Genomic DNA, 21,296 nt, shown 5'->3' with positions numbered 1-21,296 from the left:
TATAGAATATGGAGCCTCCTGTTGTAAGCCTAATTTAACTGTTCAAATGGGATTCATGTTGTGTAACTTCAGCCACAAATTATTTTAAGAAGTTGCTTGGTATTAATATTTTCCAAAAGGCACATCAAGGTATGTGCAACAGAAGTTAACTATAAACAAGTTAAATTAGTGTAGTATTATAATCCTAATCCAATTATGAATTGTCAAAATTGAATTTTCTTCCTAAGTATCTTAACCTATGACTTTAAAAGTTTGACTTGCCTGCCCTGAATTTTAAAATCCTGCCCTGAAAAGATGTTGCCCAAGATTCTTAATGTAGAGGCCTTTTTTTTAAATACACATGCTGTAAAATCAAATGGATTATAAAATTAGAACAGTAAAGGAGAAGTTATACTGGATACACTATAATCTATAGATACAATTTTTTTTCACTTATTTTTTTCTCCTTGAAAAAAAGCTGGTGCAGAGAATACTGCTGTTTTAATCCTGACTGCTTAATAATGGCAAAGAATAATCACTTATTATAAATAAATTAGGCCTGCAGTATAAATGAACATATGAACCTTTCAAAAGAGACATACTAATATTATTTTTAGAGTATCTAAAATGGATTTAATCTATTTCAAGATTCATTTAATCACTTGCAATTTATATTACTTTAAGAATCTTCTATACAGCAAGTTGAACAGAAAAAAGCAAACATTCTAACAGCCCCTCTCCCTATAATAATTTTCATACAAGATATTTTTAAATAGCTATTTTAGCACATGAATGTGCACGCACTTTTTTTTTTTCCTCTTTAAGGTAGTACAGCCAAAAGACAATGTGAGAATCAGCATTTGTTGACTGACCCTGTTTTCTTCTCCATCTGGTTAGGATAAGGGGAAGACAGAGACTTGAGACAGAATGTCCCAAAATGGAAAATGTGAACTTGATGTTTACTTCGCCAGATCTCCAGGGACTTTGTTCTTTTCCTGGGTTGTAGTTGATAAAAAACATTTTGCTCTGTGTCTGCATATCACTCTGTGTTCAATTACAAAAAGTTTTCAATTTCAACTTTGGATGTGTTTGTTCTGAATCTTCACTGAACACAGTGCAAACAAAAGCAAGAAACTTAAATAAAATCCAAAACAGGAGCTCTCATTAAGAACATGTATGAGCAGTACTTTGTATACTCAGTTTTCTACTGTCTTTATTCTGGGGAGGAAGAATCTTCATCTTCATCCTCTTCATCCTCATCATTGAATGAGCATGGCGTTTCTCCCCGTGATTCTGAGTAGCGTGATGTTGCACTGCTGGACTGTTGACTGCTAGGGGCAAGGAACTGCCCGGTTGCTAAGGCCACTTCAGCATCCAAACACAACCCTGGATTCTCACTATCAAAACAACAGAAATGTTGAAGTTTAGAGGATTTCTCATGAAGGTTTAAGCTTTCTTTTTGGCCTCGGCTATTCCCTTAAGAAAAGAAATGCTACCAACAAGGAAATATCCCAAAAGCTTTATATGAAATACAGCTAATAATTAAGAAAACTGCTGAAAATATTGGAAAATAGCAGGAAAAGAAGATTATTGGGAGACTGCTTTTTGTGTGTGTGTGCGTGTGTGTGTTTGAGTTTAGAGAGGAATACATCCATCACAGTTTTGCCTATACACAGAAATGTATGCAAAATGAAATGAAGCTATTAAATGCCATAAAGAATACCTGACCCAGAATAATTCCATCCCTTTTTTTTTTTCTAAAGGTACAGGTAACCTCCAATGAAAGTGTGTGTGTGTGTGTGTGTGTGTGTGTGTGTGTGTGTGTGTGTGTGTGTTTGGGGGGGAAGAGGGGCAGGGTTGGTTTTTTTTGTTTGTGTTTTCCCTCTTTTCTTCTGGTTTGTTTTTAATTATGAGTAGACAGTGTGGACAAAACTTCTTCCATGAGAGCTCAAGCAATAGTGCATTGAGTCACAAAATATTAATTTATATTCTTCATAAGTATTATTAAGCTTTCTTCCACATATAATTACTTATTTGTAGTCTGTGCCCAGACAGGCATTTAAGGTTAACCAGAAAATTCTGTTCTTTAATAAAGGCTTGGAAGTGAGTCTACTCTTTTGAAAAATAGACACAAAACAGCATGTTCAAAAACTCAAACAAGCTGATTTGGCCTTTCAAACTTAATTACTTTATCAAGGAAGATGGCATAAGAGAGACTTTCACAATCAAAAATCAACTGTAATAGGAAAGATCTCACTTTCTCTTTGTAAATAGTATGAAACAATGAGGTCCTGACTACCACAAGCATATATCAATATCCTTGAATAGAAAAAGACTTTAGTTACCTTGATTTAGAAACAGAAGTGCCTCCTGCTACCTCTATATGTGAAGCTGCTTGTGCTGAATTTGAAAATAATCCTTCGTTCATCCAGGAAAATCCTGCAGACATATCTAGAAAAAAAGTATATTTGCATGTATTATGGTTACAGATTTTCCTCCTTTACAACGTTAAACTTTGCATTCTATTTGGATTTGGGATTCCTTGTTTTATTTTAGAAGAGAGGGTACCAGTAGTGTGAATGCTGCTTTTATACTGTAGATGTCCTGTTTAATCAAGATGAGATTTTTTTTTAAAGTATCTGTTCCCCAGTGTTTGTGGATGCACTCAAGCCTTGCACTCCCTCATACTCAGCATGCAAGTAAGTATGCGATGTAGCATGCTCAATGCCCTCTCCATTCGATCTCAATTGTGGAATCGCAGCATAGCTAGGAGTCTGAGGGAGAAGGAAAGGAGAACAAAAAATAGATGTACACGTGACCTTTGCATCTGGAAGAACTGTGGTTCGTCATATGAAACCTTAGTCATGTGAACCTGTCTGAAGTGAATTCACACTGCAGGTGAGCCCAGCAGTAGCTATATGCAATCACAGGTACCTGAAATTGAGGTTTGGAGTCCTTCATGGAAACTTACTACTACAGATCCATCCTATCAACAGCTACAAATGCATTTGGTGAAGGTATGACTGGAGCTGTAGGTGTCAGGGTTGGAGATGCTGCAGTGAAGGAGACAATATGCGTTTCAGTAGTGCGTGTGTTCTGATGACTGAAGGCAGTTTCACCTTGGTGGTCTCATTGCTGGCTGTAACACAGACTCCTAATCCATTTTGATACCCTTTGAATAGAAATGGCTACCAGCTGTGGATCAAACAGACCATGTAAAAGATTTTGTCCTGAGAATATAAAAGAGAGAGATTTTTTGTATACTGTATATGTGATGTGTAAGTAAGTAAGTCTCCCCTCTAGAGATAGGAAATTTTAGAAATAAAATAGATGATAAGAATTAGCTTTCGGGTTAAGATGGAAGACAGAAAGCTATTTTGAGATGGAATCTGGGCAGGTCAATAAAAACGCCTTATCTAGAAAACAAATGAACAGAAAAAACTGTAAGCAGAATTAGGAACAAGTCAAAGAACTTGTTTTTCCAATTCTCTTGTCAGAAGTGTTCATGACTGAAAACAACTAACATATTATTTGTTTGGGAATTTGAAAACAAATACTATGAGGGTCTTAAGTAACCCCTTCATGTCTGTCGGAGGGCTCTTCACAGCTTTACTCAAGGAATTCAGTATTATTGCAAGACCCTCAAAGCTCCTTTCATCAAAGTAGAGAGAAATTGGTATGTAGGCCCCAATTAAGTTGAACAAGGAACCAGGCTTTTTTTTGGTTTGTTTCCCCCCCTCCCCCTCCAAACCATGGTGGGGGCTTTTGTTTGGCTTCTGCTTGTCTTGGAGTTGAGGTACCTGGGTGGCTATGTTTTCACTGCATCTGAGACGGGGCCTAGCTCGCATGCCTTTTGCTGATTAGTATTAGCATTAAGTAATCATAAACATAAAACATTTTCATAGAGCTGTTTTTGATAATCAGCCAGCTATGACTTTCATATTAAATAGCTCTTTGAAAAGAGCTGAGCGGTTTCTAACTGCTAGTACTTCAAGTTGCAGCTAGTAACCATTTTGGAGGAGGAAGAGAATTTCTGGATTTTCTTTCTTTACTTCATACCTACTAACCAGAGCTGCTACCACTTAGTTTAGTGTTGCTCTAAGGCATGCATAGTCACAAACAAGGAACACTGTTCATCACATACAAGATTTAAACCAAAATAAAGTTATTGAAACTGTCTAGTTCTTTTTCACAGTGCTTGAATGGGGCTTCAGCAGAATGCATTAAACCTGGACTTATAGTTCTTCCCAGGCCTAACAAAAACCTCTGTTCTGTATGGCATGATGGCAGTGAAGTGGGATTTTACTATTCATATTTCATCCAGGACTGCTTCCCAATAGCAGATATGAAGAATAACTAAAAGCACTTGTTACATACACTTTCTCATTTGCCTGTATATGTTCTTACTAAGTTTTAGTGTTCTGGAGATGCTACAGCATACTCCTTAGGACAGGGATTGTTTTAAGTAGGTTGTCACAACTTCCCCCACAGCCACATAAATTGGCTCACAGTTCATAGGGTGCCACAGGCTACCTCACTTTGTGCCCTGGACACTTATAGCAGGGAGGTACTTTCAATGATATATTACACAACAAAGGAGAGCAAGGCTGACATTCCAGCAGGAGGTATTTGGAACAAGACAGAAAACGGTAATAAATGGCAGCTTTAGGGTGATCTGTGAGGAGTGAATAGGTGAGAATAATTGAGTATGGACACAGTTGGCTGGCTTTCATTGAGATTGTCCTAAATGCTGTTTTTTTTACAGAGAACATGTTTTGACAGCTTCCTCCTGCGTTTGCACACTCCTCTAAACCATTTGGAATGACAACATTGTATTTAGGTTAATAAAGTGGATGAGAGATGTATCACAATGTTGTTTCCTGGTCTTTCTTTAGAAGGGCTGTACCTGTGCGCACATGCTTTGTATTCCAGGTAAGTCACTGCTAGTTAGCTTGAGTTTTATTAAGAGTTTGGGCTAACACCTTGCTTTTCTTTTTGAAAGGCAGGATGGAAATAAGTATGCATTTTATGTATGAGGCAGAAAGAAGGTTCATGAGTACAGATCACTGCCTTGTACTTTGATTGCCTTGTACGTAAATTCAGTTTTCCAGTTGGGCTCTGAGGAGCCAGGAAAAGAGGAAGTCTGTAAAAGATGGGAGTTTAAGAAGCCATTCCCTGTGTGGAGAGGACTGTCAAAATAGAAGTCTACCACAGGACGGTACTTTGGAAACAGTTCTACAACAGTTCATGCTCATCTAAATCAGTGCTGGATGAGCAGAAATAAGGCAATCTCACTCTCTCCTTTACACTTGCACTATGCTGGTTTGATCCCTTGGATAGCTAGTTCTACATGCTAAATTGTCAGAAACTACCCTGCCAAATAAAGAGCCTGCAGATTAGCACCCTGAACCAGCTCATGAAGGGGTCAGATGAAAGTAACTATGTTAAAGTTAAGAGAATGGGCAGGAATGTGTATAATTAGGAATGGGACCTGGGGATGCCAAATTAAGCTGGTGACACTGTAGCCTTAGAAACCACATTGCTCTTTTCACATTAAGAACCTGGCAAGTACTGTGATTGTAGTACACTGGTGCATGGCCATCACTTTTTCCTGGATTGCATACTTAGCTGAAGCAACACTTTAATGTTAATTTTTCCTGTAAATTATGTTTAAGCTGCTGTAACCCTCTACTCTTGCTCCCTTTTGTGAAGTTAGTAAAAGGTAAAATGATGTCAAATTTAGAAGTCTGCATCAGTTACAAACAAACGAATGACAGAAAAGTGCGCTGTACATCTCTGTCGCACAGTTTAAGATATGTGGGGCAATTGCTTTATGGCATTAAGGTGCCTCAATTTCTGCTGACTTCATGGGAGTCAGACACCTGAGGATCATGTTGGAGTAGCATAGCAATGTAGTACCTAAAATTATTTATCTAAATAAAGTGGTTTGATAAAATACGCATTAAAAAACCTTTCTGGTAAAATGTCATGTAACCTGTAGAAAACCTAATAAGACAGTATTTTTATCATATTAAGGCACTTAAAGAATTACTAAAACCCATGATGCTTCTAAAAGGAAAATACATGGATGCACACAGTATCAGTTGGCTTAAGGAGTTCCAAGGAAGTTATTTGGCATGTTTAATGCAACTGGGAAGCAAGTTATTCCAGAAAAAAAATTTTTTTTTTAGCTGAGATGCTCCATGTTTTGTTGTAAATTTTACATTTCTTTCATTGAACTGGGTTAGAATTGGAGTCTTCCAAGTGCTTCTCCAGTCCTATTAGCAAGCATTACAATGCAAGCTATTGTTACTGTTTGGAAGTCAGTAATTATCTGAAAAAAGAAGACCAGTCTGAGGTCAGATTAACATTCTGTAGGAAATGACTTAAAAGTTATCTCTGCCAGTGGTAAGTTTAGCAATGAGTTCATTTCAAGTAACTTATCTACTTACACACATTAGAATGGGGCTGCTTTCCACAGCATTAACGTTCATAGTGTCGGCTAGTGTGGGAAAACTCTAATCTTTACTGTCTGTAATAAATTTACCCAGTGAATAAATAAGAGACATTGATTTGCTTTTCTTGTAGAGCAGTTAATTGAAGCCTACTTACTTTAAGCACCATCCTGAAAGCTACGGAAACAAGCCATGAATTCTGGAAACCGGTGATTAGCATTGCATTTCACTACTCGCAGTGTAAGAAACAAAGCATAAAGACTGCCAAGGTCAAAATGGGAAGTTATACTTAACTGAAGACATGTAATCAGGCAAATGCTGCCTTTTCAAGTATTGGGCAAAACATTTAAATCTGCTTCTCTTATTTGTCAGTTACTGCCATTAGAAGGCTTTGCTATGCAATTCATATGCTCAACTGTAAATTTGCACTGTGTAATTAAGTTACAAGCAACAGATAAAAGAAACCTTTGAACTACATATACATATTCTAGTAACATAACTTTCAGACTAGTTTTTTCAGAGCCTGAAACTACTACTGAATATAACCCATGTCTGAAGAGTATATAACTGCCTCAAAGCATTTTGAATGAAAAGGCAAATCAATACATTTCTTGTGACTAAAATTCTGGCTGCTGATTTGCTACTAGGGGAATTACCCTAGTCACAACATTCTTTAAGAATGTTTCATCTTGGAAACTTTTTTTTCCATTTAGTTTCTTTGAAAGAGAGTACTACTTGTTTCTCACTTCCACAGGAACATCTTAATTGTTTGCCTTTAATGCTTTCAATAAAAAAAAAAACCCAGAAGTACATTGGTATGATTGAGTTTATTAAAACAAACTCAATGAACTGCTACTCGCTAGTTTAGATATGAAGAGTTTTATTGTTTAATCTCTAAAACATGGTTTAACACAGTATTTTCTCTAAGTTTAAAGAGACCCTATTCTCTGAAGATAAATTAATCTAGTATTAAAATTAAACACAATATTTTATTTTGATCTTCAATACAACAGGGCAGTTAAGTTATTCTAAGACTATAGCATGACCAACAGAAGTGGTTCTGCTCCTACCACCTTTTCTGCATTGATAGTAAATCAAGCCAGTAATTTTTAGTTGGGTCAACTTGCAAGGAACAAAGAAAGATGGTAGAACTTCTCTTTTTGACACCAGTAAAGCCATATACAGGCTTGGTGTGCAATTTCAATGTAAATGAAATGAAAAGATGAAATCTTAATTTAAAAACCTACAGGATAAAGAGACCAGGAAAACACAAACATGCTTTGATATGCATAAGCACATACAAAATAGTTTGAAATCCTGAGCCATTTAAAAAAATACTATTTTTTAAAATACGTAACTGAATTCTAACTTATATCCAGCAGTATTTTGCCATGTCATGAATTAAAATCATTCATAATTCTCTTGTGTAATAAAATCAAGAAAACAAAAATGCATGTTTAGCTTTGTGACTATTTAACTATATTTTGATTAGCAAAATGAATAGCACATGTAGTATAAAGCCTACATTTAAAAGATCCTGATATGAAGATTAAATGCTGCCAACAGACAACAACCAACATTAGGCAAATTTTTAAAAAGTTAAAACCAAATGTTTGAAGTTTCAAATCTCCCTGTAGGGGAGAGATTGAAGTTTCCAATCTTTCCTGTAGGAAAGACAGTTTTCTACTACAGTCATTAAAACAAGGCCAGTATCTAGTTAGTAGAGAAATCGGGGCAACAGCTTCGTTCCCACTTTCCTCAGAAATGAAGGCCTGTTTACAGCAATTCATCAGGTAAAACTTCCTTTAGAGATGAAGTCTCTCCAGAAAACTTAAGAAAATCTTAGGCCAAGTTTAAGATTTAGGTAGAGCAAAAAGAATGCAGTCTGACAATAATTAAAGGAAATGATTAAATATTTAAGCAGCTCTACTCTAATGATGCAACACTGAGCATATTTAGGTTTGAGTCTATTAAGGTGTGACCTTAAAGCAGTTAGTTCAAACAGTATGACTAGGGGAGATAAAAGCCACTGCAAGAGACACCTGCCCTGGAACTCTGGATCCTCTTGCTGAATTTAGAGATGCTCAGTTCTCAAATAGCACCTGCTGTTCATGTCTTTTATCTGAATATCCCTGTTTCACATGTTAAGTGAAAGTGTGAAAATGACTGGCTGAGATAGCAGCACAGCAGAACCTACAACCCATGTGTTTGAGAGTTCACAGGGCACGTCTGCATGGACAAATGCAGACATGAGTTCCTTCAGCTGTGCTTCAAGTCTTAGCAGAGCTCACCTAGCTCAGGCACAGTGCTAATGCAGCTGGGCCACATTTGCATTATATTCAACAGCTCAAGCTGCTCTCTTTCTTTCCTCCCCTCCTTAACACAAAGAGCTTAAGAGCTCTCTTCTTCCAGTTTCTTCACACATCCATTTATTCAAAAATAATACTAACTCAATGAAAAGTTGTGTTCTTATCTTTTAGATACTTAAAGAACTTCTTCATAATGCAGCTCTCTCAGAAGCTTGTTATAAATGATTTTACGTTTACATGAGAGCTATGATAAGCCTTCCAAAACTAACTGTAAAATGACTGTTCTATGTATAGGCTTTCGTAAAACTTCTTCAAATGCCATCTACCTATGTAGGTGAATATCACTAAATTTGCTTCAGTTAGTTAATGTTATAAATTTGATCAAGAACAATATTTAAGTAAGTGTCAGCTAACTTACCTGTGATGTAGCCTTCTAAAGCTTTTGGCACCAGTGATTTTGCAGTTCTTAGGTCCTCAGCTGAACATTTGCCTGCCTCAAGCCCAAAGGACATTCCCATTCTCTTCAGCACCTCACTGTCATCGTGAATCTCAAAAGTGTTATCGAAATTAAAGAGGTATTCAAATCTGCATATAAAAAGTCAAAGTGAGATGGTTTTGAAAAGAAGCATAGCTTTGCTTTTATTTTTTGATATGCAGCGAGGTAGGTGTCTGGACTCTTCATCATCTGTAAAGGGGCCTTAAAAAGAAAAAGGGCAGCAATTTTTTTCCTAGCATATCTGCAGGGTTTAAAGTAGTACTTTCTCAATTAAAGCAGCTTTTCCATTGCAGGAAAATAGTCTGAACTTTTCTCCCTCATTAAACAGATTCAAAGGGGAAGACAGAGGTCTTACTAAAACATTAACCTTCTCTTGTACTAAATCCAGTATTTCTAAAGGTCACCTGCAGCCCTGTCATCAAACCAAGAGTTTTGTTTTTGCTTCTTTTACATTTCACTTTCTGTTCTAATCTGCAACACTCCTCCTGTGAACTGACCTATTTACCTTGGTATAACTTTGCTTTTTGGATGCATTTTTTCAAGTAAGCAAGCAGCTAGTAAAGTTCTGTGTTCAAAGTCCAGTTTGTTCAAAACCTACCATTTCTGCTGTGCAGGGCTCTCAAAATGTTTTTCATTGCATGTACCAGTGGAAATAGTAATAAAAACTTGAAGAGTACTTTAGCACCAGGTGGGGCATCTAGACTGGCCTTATACTGTAATCACAGGCTGTTAAATTTCCTTAGCACTAGTCCAAGGATTAAAATAGAAGACTTATTTCTGACTTCCCAATCCCTCATTTTTCTGCTGACAAATCCCTATCCCTGGAAAAGCAATCCAATTTTTAAAAGATAACTTACTGGTGGGTCTTCCATTGCCTCCCCAAGCTACTATGTCACATGTGGATATTCTTGGTTTTTTTTATACCAATTTTTATACCTGATCCAACTAAATTTGGCAAAGTTACATGTTGCTCTGTGTCTATGCACAAAAATTGCATCTACTATCAAATGTACATGCTTTGTACTAGGTATAAGTCAGTTACAGACATCATTTATTTTGTAGCTCATACAGTGATACTTGTATAACCTATATTGTTCATACAGCTATATTTAATTAAGCTTAACCACATCAAAGGGGAAGTAAGTGTCACTATACTGTGACTGGTACAACTATGTTCATACTAGCTGGACTGATGCAGTTAAAGCGATGCAACTATGTTGAGACAAACAAGGTATGGAAGAACGCAGTCGTACCAAATCCAGCAAGCTGTACAGTAATAACTGAATTCAACTATATGGTACAGTATTAAAGGCAGTATTTACTGACAGCACCACATTTTTCCTCTGATGTGTTGTCTTGGAATTGTCTATATTCCCAAATTTTGTTTGAAAAAAATCCTCCATTTCTTAAAATAAGAATGGTCATAGTATTCCCCCCCCCCCCCAAAAAAAAAAAGTGTCTGTGTAGCTTGGAGTTCTCTCTCCAGCTATGACCAAATACTGGATATTAAGAAGGTGGTGTAAGAACAGGAGAAACTTATGGTTATATTTCTCCAATATAGTTTCTAGCAACCTGCAACCTCTGACCTGGGAAGTCTCTATGCTTCTTCTACCTTTGTCCTTAAAAGCTATTTAAGGATTTTCTTTAAGTGACTTTATATGACCACCTTTTGAACCTGTGCAACTTTTGGGTACCACATTAAATGCTATGATTTGCATAGTTAAATTGTTACAAAAAAGAACTTACATTCTTTTTGTATGAAATCTGCCACCTGATAATGTCTTTTAATGTCTCCTAATTTTAATAGCAACTTGGAATAGCTGTTCTATATGCACTTGCCACATGCTGCCCATGATTTCTTAGACCTCTGTGAATGCACTGTCCTCTCTTTTCTAGGCCAAAGAGTCTATCTGTTCCTTCTATGAAGGCCTTTTCATAGCTTTAGTCATTTTTGCTGCCCTCCTGTGTCTGTCTCTCTCCTAGTTCTGCTATACCTTTTTCCAAGAAATCTTGACCAGGACAGCATATAGTATTCAGATACAAAAGCTTGACACCACCTAAAGTTTTAAGCTATATTTCTTACTCTTTTTCCTAATAATTCCTAACTTTTTTTGGCCATTATTGAGCAATGCACTTTTGTTCCCACAGAATGATCTATTACAATGCCATCTTATTATTCAGTGCTAAAAGCTAGGTCCCAGAGGCCAATAATGTGCATATGTACAGTTGGGTACAGTTCCTTCCTCTCCCTCTCCACAGATAGGTGTAGATTTCATCAGAAATGAAGTTCATCTGCTATTTTGTCATGTAGATGTACGTCATCTCTTAGTTCTTTAGCCCTTCAGTAGGTATTCATTTTTATTTCCTTGAATAATTATTGTCAGCTAATTCTTCCTTCCATCTTTTTATCAAGACAGACCAATGGAATTTTGCTGTTGCTTCCCCCTTTGTTGTAATAACCAACACTTTGGTTCTACCTTTTCTTTCCTAACATTTAGCCAGTTAGTTATTAAATTCATGAATGAATCTTCCCTCATTCCATAGTCGTTTATTTTCTTTAAAGGCTGCTATGGAGTGGCCTTTTAACATCAACCAGATTACCCTGTTTCACATGCTCGCTGACTGACAGATTTGGGGTAGCATGACTTCATTTGATTACAGCTATGTTATTTCTTCTATACTGTATGGTACTTATTCACATGTCTGAATCTTTGTTGTAAGGTCTACACATCAGTCTGTTTATTGATCAGTTAGTTTAAAAAAAAAAAAAGTGTCCTATTTGTCACCTTCCATTCTTCTGGTACGAAGTAGTTTTAATATTAGCTTTATATGCTACTTCACACTTGAGCTTCTTTATAATGCTAGGGTGAACACCATCTGTTCCCAATGATTTGTTACTGTTTCTCTTACTGAACTACTCTACTAACTTGGAGATAAATGAATTCTGTCAGATTCTAATGTCCAAATGCACATACATACGGACACACACAGTTTTAACATGAAAATATCTTTAAGCTCCAGCCTCTGAGAGTAATTCTTTTAGTCATGTACAGGCGAGGGGTTTTTTAATTTTTTTTTTTAATTGTGGCTTTGATCACTCCCTTATACAGCTTGATAATGTATAGGCCCTATAAGCTCCTTATAAGCTTCCTGTTTCTGTACTGAAGAAAGGTTTAAGAAGTGCTTCAACTGCTTTATTATGTTATAGCTTGTTATATGTTGTTCTTTTCCCTATTTGGATATAACTTAGCTTTTGGAAAGCTGTTGTCCTTCTTTTAATGTCCTGCTTTCTATGCTGTTGTTAGCTGTGCTGAACTTTTTCTTGGGATTTTAATATTATTATTATTATTAAAAAGTCTGAGCTCTGCATTTCTTTTGAAACTCAAACGGAACCCTTGATGCACGCATGTGTTTTTACCCTTTTATTTATATATCTTCCTTTCTGAACTTACCTACTTTAAAACTAGGTATTCTGGTTTCTACGTCTCTCTCCTTTTAAGACTTCTAGCATTTGTATGCTGTATTTGACTGACTTTTTCAGATGCTTTGTCTTTTCAACATGACTTCTGACTTCTATTCTTTTTATCTGAAGACTCTGTTTTTGTCTACTGCAGCTTCAGAAATGTCATTCCCAGTGTGCTGTGTGGCATGTCTGCATTCTCAAATTCTAAGTAAAAATTGTCCAATAAACTCTTCATCTTACATGCCAGAAATTTCATTCTGTTTTGGCTAGATGTAGGTAATTCCCCCTATGTATTATATTTTCCCAAGCAGTGATTTTCTTTGGGAGATCCTCTGTAAATCTGATTTTGACTAACACTGTGATGTTATACTGGGTCATCTGTTTGCTGAACTTTTTAACATCACCTACTGGTGCATCAGAAATACAGACCAACCAATAGTTTATATAAATGTTGTTTGGGAGAAGGAAAGGAAAACAACCAAGTTTGCCAGCAGTGGTGTTGAGCAGGGCAAAATAGTTTGGCAAATGCTCCAAGAAATTGGAGCACTGGAATTCTCCAAACTGAGTAACCACTTTGACAACTGCCTTATTCAGCAGATCAATATAACAGTGGTTTAAGTATTAGCAGTTGCTGGCACCGTTCATCTACGCACTGCTGCTGCCACTAATCAGTTACACAAATAATAATCACAGTGGAAAGTGTGTTTAATTTGGATTGCACACTTCATGATCTCAGGGTGATGTTAATATTGAAACACAGTTATATAAACCAAAATATCAACAATTTAAATTATTTCAGTCTGCTCATTTTTAGTAGTAGTATTTTCTTAGAGTTTGCGATTGTAGATGCATGTGCTGTACCTCTCTAGATAGCCAAAGTTTTAGTTTCATCACTGACAAATTCAAAGCAGCAGTTCTGAAGCTTCAATATGAAATTGTTTAACTTGTTAATGACTTAAAACCTATATACAGAACAGCGTTTTAAAAAAGTGCAGTGAGAACTGTATAGCTTATCTATAGAATAAGGGTATAGTTAAGTTAAATCAATACTGATCTCAAAATTCCCAACTTGTTGAGTTGGAGTGCTGGTGGGATTATTCCAAAAGTTTTGTCACAGAATATACTGGGTTTCAGTTAAATGTATTCTACAGCAATTCTGCTCCTACTAGGCATTGCTTTTTGCATGCTGGCATTTCAGTAATTAGGGACCGTCTATTTTTGCTGCATCTAAATTCGCTTTGAAGTTCAGTACAGGATTTGTATACTACAGAATGAAATCTGTAACCTATAATACCTGAAACAAAGTTATTTTCAGCTAATAAACTGGTCAGAAGCTGATCAACAGTTAACATAATACCCCATACTTTCAGTCATCCTTTCACAGGATGGAGAACATAAGCACCCAGAAATATGTAAGCGGAAGGTTTTCAGATTAACAGAAAAGAGTGGAACTATAGCAACAATACAAATGCTTACACTGGAAATGTTTCAAACTTCTTCATCACTTCCTTCCTTTTTTTCTTTGAAGAGCTAGGTACAAACCTTTTGTTATTGAAAGATGTCAACCATTTCTTTCAAAGCTGTTATTATTACCTCTAGGAAGTTACTTTTGTGTTACATGGATCACCTTGTATTTCTGACTAAATAGATTTATGCTATTGTAGAAGCAAGAATTCAGAAGCACCAGCATGTGACTATATGAAAAGCTAGTGCTTGCTGTCCTAGTATATAACTTAATGCAATTTGCTGTCTCCTGTGCAGTGAAGGCTCCTTGAAATGTCATTTGGAAATGCCTTTTACAACAGTAAAAGTCAGCCTGTTTTGACTAATGGTTATGTGGCTGCATTATAGATAAGAAATAAAGAAAAACTTAAATGCACAATTAATTTTAGTAAACTAAAAAAAAAAAAAAGAAAGTTCAAAGAAAAATTTCGGTCCACAAAGAAAATATTCTAAAGTTTGATTCCACAACACACTCACTTATCGCTTGATATGCTGCAGTCTATAACAGTTCTTTTGCTAGTGTTGACTATTAAGAAAGGCAGCTGTATTGTAGAGTTCAAAGCTGGAGGGCCTTGATTTTGCTGTTCATTTTGCTGATTTCGTTGTACCAAGTTTTTGAATGCTATTTGCTGTAAGAAAGAAAGAAAAAGCAATCATTGACATTAAAATGAAGACATCGACATTTCCAGGAATTGGGACTTAATAGCTCTTATTTGCCAAATATCAATACCTCCAGTAATTTTCTGTCAAAAATAAGTCTGGCCTGACTTCCCCTTTGCACTATTATTAGTGAAGCTGGCCAGGAACAACAGAAGTTGAACTCTATTTTTTCATGCATATCTTAATGCGTATGCCCCCCTCGCAATCCCTGGAGATGAAACAAGAATGGTGCAATAAGGTTTGGCAGAGAATGCCTCCCCGCTCCTATTGAAAAGGGAGTTGGACATCCTCTCTGTTAGTTTATATGCATATTTACCTCAGACTAGGAGCTAGTTACACTTAAAAGTTAATGGGAATTATGGCATTCCTGATCCATATCCTCTTCCCCTTCCCATCCACTCCCCCTTTTCTCCAGCTAGTTAGTTTTGAAATCCTCCCCTTAAAGTTTTACACAGGTGCCATTTATGACACCATCTCTTCTCTATTGGATTCTTAGGTCCATATATCTGTGTGTGTATATATGAAAACATGTATTTTTAGGAAATGTTATTTTAGGATTGGAAGCAAGTCAGTGTGCTTGCCCACACTGAGGCATTATTTATTCCATTTAAGGGGAAGATAGACAGACAAAACCCAGAAGAACTGATAAACCATTTGACAGTGAACACAATTAAGGATATAATGACAGTTGTAGATAGTAAGAAAGTGCAAATCAGTCATTTTCACACCAGGTATTTGAGGGCCTGACTTGCCAGCATAATTTCATGTTGCTCTTAGAGAAGCTGCTGATTTATTTATTAGGTCAGATGGAATTAGAATTGTACCCTTCTACATAGAAAAACTATTTCTGATGATGAAAAAAGGAGAAGCATCATATATTTAAAGTTCCAGTGTGTATCTAAGTAGATTAGAATTGTATCATTACATTTGTACCATAGCAAAAAACGACACAAAACAACCCCCCCCCCTTAGCCTTACTGGCAGTAACTTCATACAAAACTTTGATTGTATTTAAATTACTGAAAGTTCACAGGCCAAAACATTTAAGAATGTTCATAACTGTATTTATAAAATGTCGCTTTATAAACAGAGGTACATTTGAAATATGATATTTCTGCAATTTAAGCCAAAATTCAAATAGTCTCAAAGTCTTCCTAGGTGCATATCAGAATGTAAAAGAGCTGGATTTGTCAGCCTTTCATTCTTAGGAGACAGAAATGTCTGTCCTCCCCAAAACGACTTAGTACATGTTTATTGAAGTTCAGCCGTAGATTTTTTTTTTGCTTGGAATAAAAGAGAAAATTTCTAACAGGAACTAGTCAGAGAAGTGCACTAGAGCACTTGGAGCTGTTCCCATTCTCCCTACTGTAGATAATGATGAAGCCTCAGAGAACATTTATAAAGGGTTATGGTAAGTCAATATAATTAATAAGCTGTTTTACAATAGGTAAAAAATGAACCAAAAAGTGAAGTGCAGGTAAGAGGTCCCCATACCAGACATCAGAAAGGACACCTCTAAAACTTTTTCTCCCCAGTATATCATAGTTGTTAAGTAAGTCAAGAAGGAACTTTAGAAGTTCTAACATTTTGGATTCTTACTTGATAATTTCATTTTGTATATGTTATCTATGTATCTATATGTATAGAGAGAAATAAGAAAAATACAGTTAAACATACCTGCAACAGCAGTTCTTGTAACTGGGCTCTCTTTTGTTTTATCCGTTCAATCCGCCTCTGTTTCTCTATCTTAAAATAGAAATGTAAATGCACCAATATAATTACTGAATTTACCCAGTTTGTTTCATTGTGCCAAACTGAACAGATTTTAAAGCTACCAGTATGCTAGCACCGTTACCAAAATCTATTCTTTCCCTTTGTAAATGGTGGTGATTGTATGCTAAATAAAACCGAATAATACATAAGAGAATAAAAGAATAATATATAAGCATAACATTTCAGTTTATTGAAATATCAAAAGTGATTCTGATACCTGCACATTATGAATATAAAAATCAGGTTTACACTGTGGAAAAAAACTCTTCTAGAATAGTTCGATTATCACAACCCGTCAACTATATAGAATTTCCCAACTACCTCACTTTACCTCTAGATTCTGACATTCCTGAGCTGAGTTTGTAGGAAGGCCAATCCATCGGATTTCCTTTTTCTCCTTTGAAATTATGTTCATTGCCATCAGCACATTAAGGGCATCATAAACTCTCCGTCTAATATTTTTCTGATCATAAGCCTGCTAAGAAAGCAATGCAGTATTAATTACAACAAAAGCACTCAAAAAAAGAAGTTAAAAAGACTGAACCCTTCCTTCATAGATGAGTAAAACATATAAAGACAAAATGGCAATTTAAGTCAGAGTGGTACTAAAACCTATACCTTCATTAATAATAGTTTTTGGATACCACATAAGCATGTTTGTTTGCAAATGAAAGCCTGAGGCCCGCCTGAAGCCACCTTGCAACAATTCCCATCGTGGCAACTCTGTTACGGTTGAAAAGAGTGTCTGGACCACATATGGTAGATATGATGAGTTGTATTTTTTTAAAGTGAATTTTTTGGCAGACTTCTCTATTTTATTTATAATTTAGAGGGAGTTCAATTATGTTAATTCTACATCTTAAAATTTTACATATTTTATATATATAGCTATATATATATGTAAAATATATATTTTTTTACACAAACACAGTCTTAATATCTGGGACATAGCTAAGTGAAGAAAAATATGGAGTGTAGCAGGACAGTGCAGAAACAGAAAGGGACAGAATTCCATGATAAATCAGCCAATTTTGTAATGATATGAAACAAACTTCACTACATATTTGCTTACCGAATCTGTAGCTAGGTGGCTGTTAGAATTTGTGAATTCTGATACCAGCTCATCAGCAACTTCATTGTATGAAGTTGTTCCTTTACGTTGGACTTTTTCACATACTTTCATTGAAAAATGCCTCAGCCCTTTCCCATTTTTATCTCCTTTTTTGCTTCTCTTACTGTAAAGAGAAAAGTAATTATTTTAATATATTGATTTTTAGTAAGCTTATTTTGATATACAGCAGAAGGGTCTAACTTTTGCAACAGAAATCAGGACTGCCATATTATGCATTACTTAAATAATAAAATTTGTATTTTGCTTTACTTTGAATCAGTTTCTTTTTTCTTACAGGTTGGCAGAAAGAGTGCACTAGGGCCTCCTCCCCTTTCTCTGCAGTTTCTACAGTATCAGTCTTTGGACACATTCTGCTGGGTAGATGCTAAAAAAATGGATTTGTAATTCATCTCCAGGTACTTACACAAAAGAACCCCTAAAAAAAATGGGAAAATCTCACAGGGTTCTTATGTGCCTGGAAACCAGATTTAGAGACAACTGTCATGTTTGTGCTTAAAACAAAGACTCAGATATCACTATTTATGATACAGCAGAAGCCACCTTAATTAATTCTCCTAATGACTTATGTTTAATATCTGTGCTATCACAGTTCAGATTGACATACAAGAATCTCTTTTTAGAAAGTAAGTACATGTTCATGAGTTCTGTGGTGCCAAATTCATGACTGGCAGGGTTATTTTCTGCTCATTCTTCTCCCTCCAAAAAGCAAGAGCTTAGATTATGGTAATGAAAAATATATGATCAACTGGGTTTCATCACACAAACTGGCATATGAAGTGGTCTCGTAATTGAGGTATAGCTACACCATGCAATACTTACTACAGTCAGATAGTACAGATTCTTAAATTATTTAAAATCCAGCATGCACTTCTTCCCCCCATTACTAACAGAACATTCTCCAGCTGAACCAGATGCTGCAGACACTCAGCTCTCTGTTTTAGCAGTAGAAATTTTTAGAAATCCAGTTTCTTTTCACTATATTTTTTTAATCTGAGAAAGCTATACTCTACAAAGTCCATTTGATTTTCAGGTGACTGTAATTTTGGGGGGATGTTTTCATTCTATATGAATTTTTTGTTAGTTTTACACTCTTACAGGAGTTATTTTGTTATAAAATGGGAACAAACGGCTATAAATAGTAGCATATAAACAGATATCTAATCAATTGTTTTAGATTCTACAAATTAACATAATCAAAAATTATCAGTATAAAATAAGGAAAATATTAAAGTGCCTGGAAGAAAAATCTTCTCAAGATCATGTTCACAAAGCCTGAACAACAAAACAGGATTATCTGGGCCTAGTAAAACAATGTTAGCTTCCAGTTCAAACAGAAGTATGTTTGAAGGTGTGTGTAAGGGGCGTTTTAAATTACTGAAATGTTGATATGACAGCTAATACTACATAAATTAAAAAAAGCCCTCAATGCCTGATATAACATATTTATTTACTATGACACTAAGAGTCATCTGCCCTATTGCTTCAAATTTACTGCAGAGTACACAAATAGGAAAAACAGAACATCTGTTTTTCTAGTCTTGCCACTTGACAAAAAGGCCTAACAGACATTCATAAAACTAAATGAACAGAGTTAAGAAGTGAATTACCTCTAGAAAGAATAGTTTTCACTGGAGAATTATTTTTAACTAAATAATTCAAAATCCTTGTTAAGATTTAATATATTTTCATTTGATATCCTCCCATTTCCTTTTTAATTACGCATTCTACAGAGGGATTATGTTAACAACATGGCAAAAGCCAGTCAGTTCCTAAAAATCTGCTAGAACAAGTGAGACTGACTGAAAAATAATGTTTGAGTCCTGACAATAACAGTAATATGGGAACTTAGAAGCAAAAATACCATAAGCCTAATGCATGAGTTACGTTACATAACAAATCACCATTCTCCTTAGCATTTCTGAACAAATAAAAATTTGGCATTATGTTTCAGCAGAGGCATTTAAAATGCTCAGTTGAAACTTTTTTTTTTTTTTTAAATTACAGAAGTGGTTTGATTGTATGTTTCAGAGACCTATAATTTTGCAGAAATAGAAAATATCAAGTTCTCCCTTGTTTATGCAGGTTTGAGTTCACATTAATATTAAAGGGAGTTGCAAAAGTGCATCAAAAGGCAAGCGAAAAGCTTAGTACTGTCAACAGTAACAAGCTAAAAAACATTAAAATATAAGAATGCTTTTGAAAATTTCAAATTTATCTAAGAAAAAGAGAACACTGGAAAAAAGGACAGAAGAAAAAGAAGAGTGGAAAAGAATAGCAGCAGATTTTTTAAAAAGTCTAACCCCTATGCAATTAATCAGTTTGAATGATCTCTGGTAGGTAAACAAATTAAAATACCCTGAATGGATTCAAAGTAGTTCTGGAAGCAAAGGAAAAAGATTATCTGGTTACCAGTATCTGTCACATTGAAAAACTAAAACAATCCTGTTTCTGAAAATGTGTTCTGGTTGTTTTTCACGACTCCAGTTTTGTCTGTAAATGTATTTACCATGAAGCAATAAAGCAAATAAGTAATGAATAATAACTACATGGAATAACATACAACATAGCTTTCATTATAGAAGAGTGAAAACTGCTGAAAGTGGGAACTGGACACCCTTCTTTCTGAAGGGCAGATGTGGAGAAGCAAACCAGGTATGACCGACTGTATACATCACACATGTTCAGTAATACTCACCTTTCTGAAAAATCAGATTCTATAAATTCTCGAGTCCGTTTTCTGTCCCTGGAAGATAATTAAAACTTATATGAAACTAGTATTTTATATTTATACCAACAAAATCCATGCATTTGGTGGTTAGCTAAGTATTAATATTTGCTGTTAAATGCTTACTGAAAGAGGAAAATAGCGCACACATACAGTTTGACAGAATTTGAGAAAAAGAGGTTATGATTTATGAGGTGCCTGAGCTTACTGCCAGACAGTTAGGTAATACTATTAGGAAAGTTCTGTACTATATCGTAATACTATAGGAAACTATCTAATACTATAAGAAAGTTCTAGTTCTAGTTCTGCCACGATTTGTCCATGTGATTTTAGAGAGTTCACTTCAGCAGGGACTATAGCAAGTGCTGCAGTGAGCTAGACAACCAAATCGCATCAAAAGAGAAGCTGGACTCCTTCAGAAATCCCAATTTAAAATTCTCCCACATGGAAGAAAGCGCCTTCATACACCATGTAAGATATGTCCTACATGATATTAAACATTTTGGTTTGCATAGCAGCATACAAGAGATTTACTCTGAGGAAGCTGACATGAATTTTGTGTAGGGGTGACAGCCACCAATTATTGCCAGTTTTGTTACAGTTCTAAGTCTGTTTATTAGCTACAGCAAACAGATATCAGAAGTTGCATTCCAAACTTATCTTTTACTCTTGCAGCTGATTACAATGCACGGTGCTTGACAAATGCCAATAAATTACTTCACCTTTTTGCCCTGCAAATTCAAAAATAGGGCCCACAGCACATATTTACATAGCTAAAAAGCAGTGTTGCAAAGGGGAGTT

The 21,296-nt window shown here is 35.6% G+C and overlaps 1 protein-coding gene across 7 annotated transcripts in view; it reads right to left on the bottom strand.

Moving 5' to 3' along the window:
* Window positions 1-628: 628 nt before the first annotated feature.
* TFDP2 (transcription factor Dp-2) overlaps window positions 629-21,296 on the bottom strand; it is a 66,667-nt gene continuing 45,999 nt past the window's right edge. For 3 of the 7 annotated variants that reach the window (XM_067301868.1, XM_067301871.1, XM_067301870.1), the window contains 8 exons: window positions 20,466-20,513; window positions 17,711-17,873; window positions 16,970-17,116; window positions 16,543-16,611; window positions 14,683-14,834; window positions 9,162-9,328; window positions 2,325-2,430; window positions 629-1,376 (listed from right to left, as the gene is read on the bottom strand). In XM_067301868.1, coding sequence (XP_067157969.1) covers window positions 1,193-1,376; window positions 2,325-2,430; window positions 9,162-9,328; window positions 14,683-14,834; window positions 16,543-16,611; window positions 16,970-17,116; window positions 17,711-17,873; window positions 20,466-20,513 — 1,036 coding nt within the window. In that variant the 3' untranslated portion in view covers window positions 629-1,192. Of the gene's footprint in view, window positions 1,377-2,324; window positions 2,431-2,547; window positions 2,754-2,913; window positions 3,210-9,161; window positions 9,329-14,682; window positions 14,835-16,542; window positions 16,612-16,969; window positions 17,117-17,710; window positions 17,874-20,465; window positions 20,514-21,296 lie in introns of those variants that run through there. The other 4 variants (XM_067301869.1, XM_067301872.1, XR_010885035.1 and 1 more) reach the window with 4 other exon arrangements.

This window comes from Apteryx mantelli, chromosome 9 (genome assembly GCF_036417845.1).
Source record: "Apteryx mantelli isolate bAptMan1 chromosome 9, bAptMan1.hap1, whole genome shotgun sequence".
Lineage (NCBI taxonomy): Eukaryota > Metazoa > Chordata > Aves > Apterygiformes > Apterygidae > Apteryx > Apteryx mantelli.
Note: the sequence above shows the minus strand (reverse complement) of the source record. Positions and strands in the feature narration are given on the sequence as shown.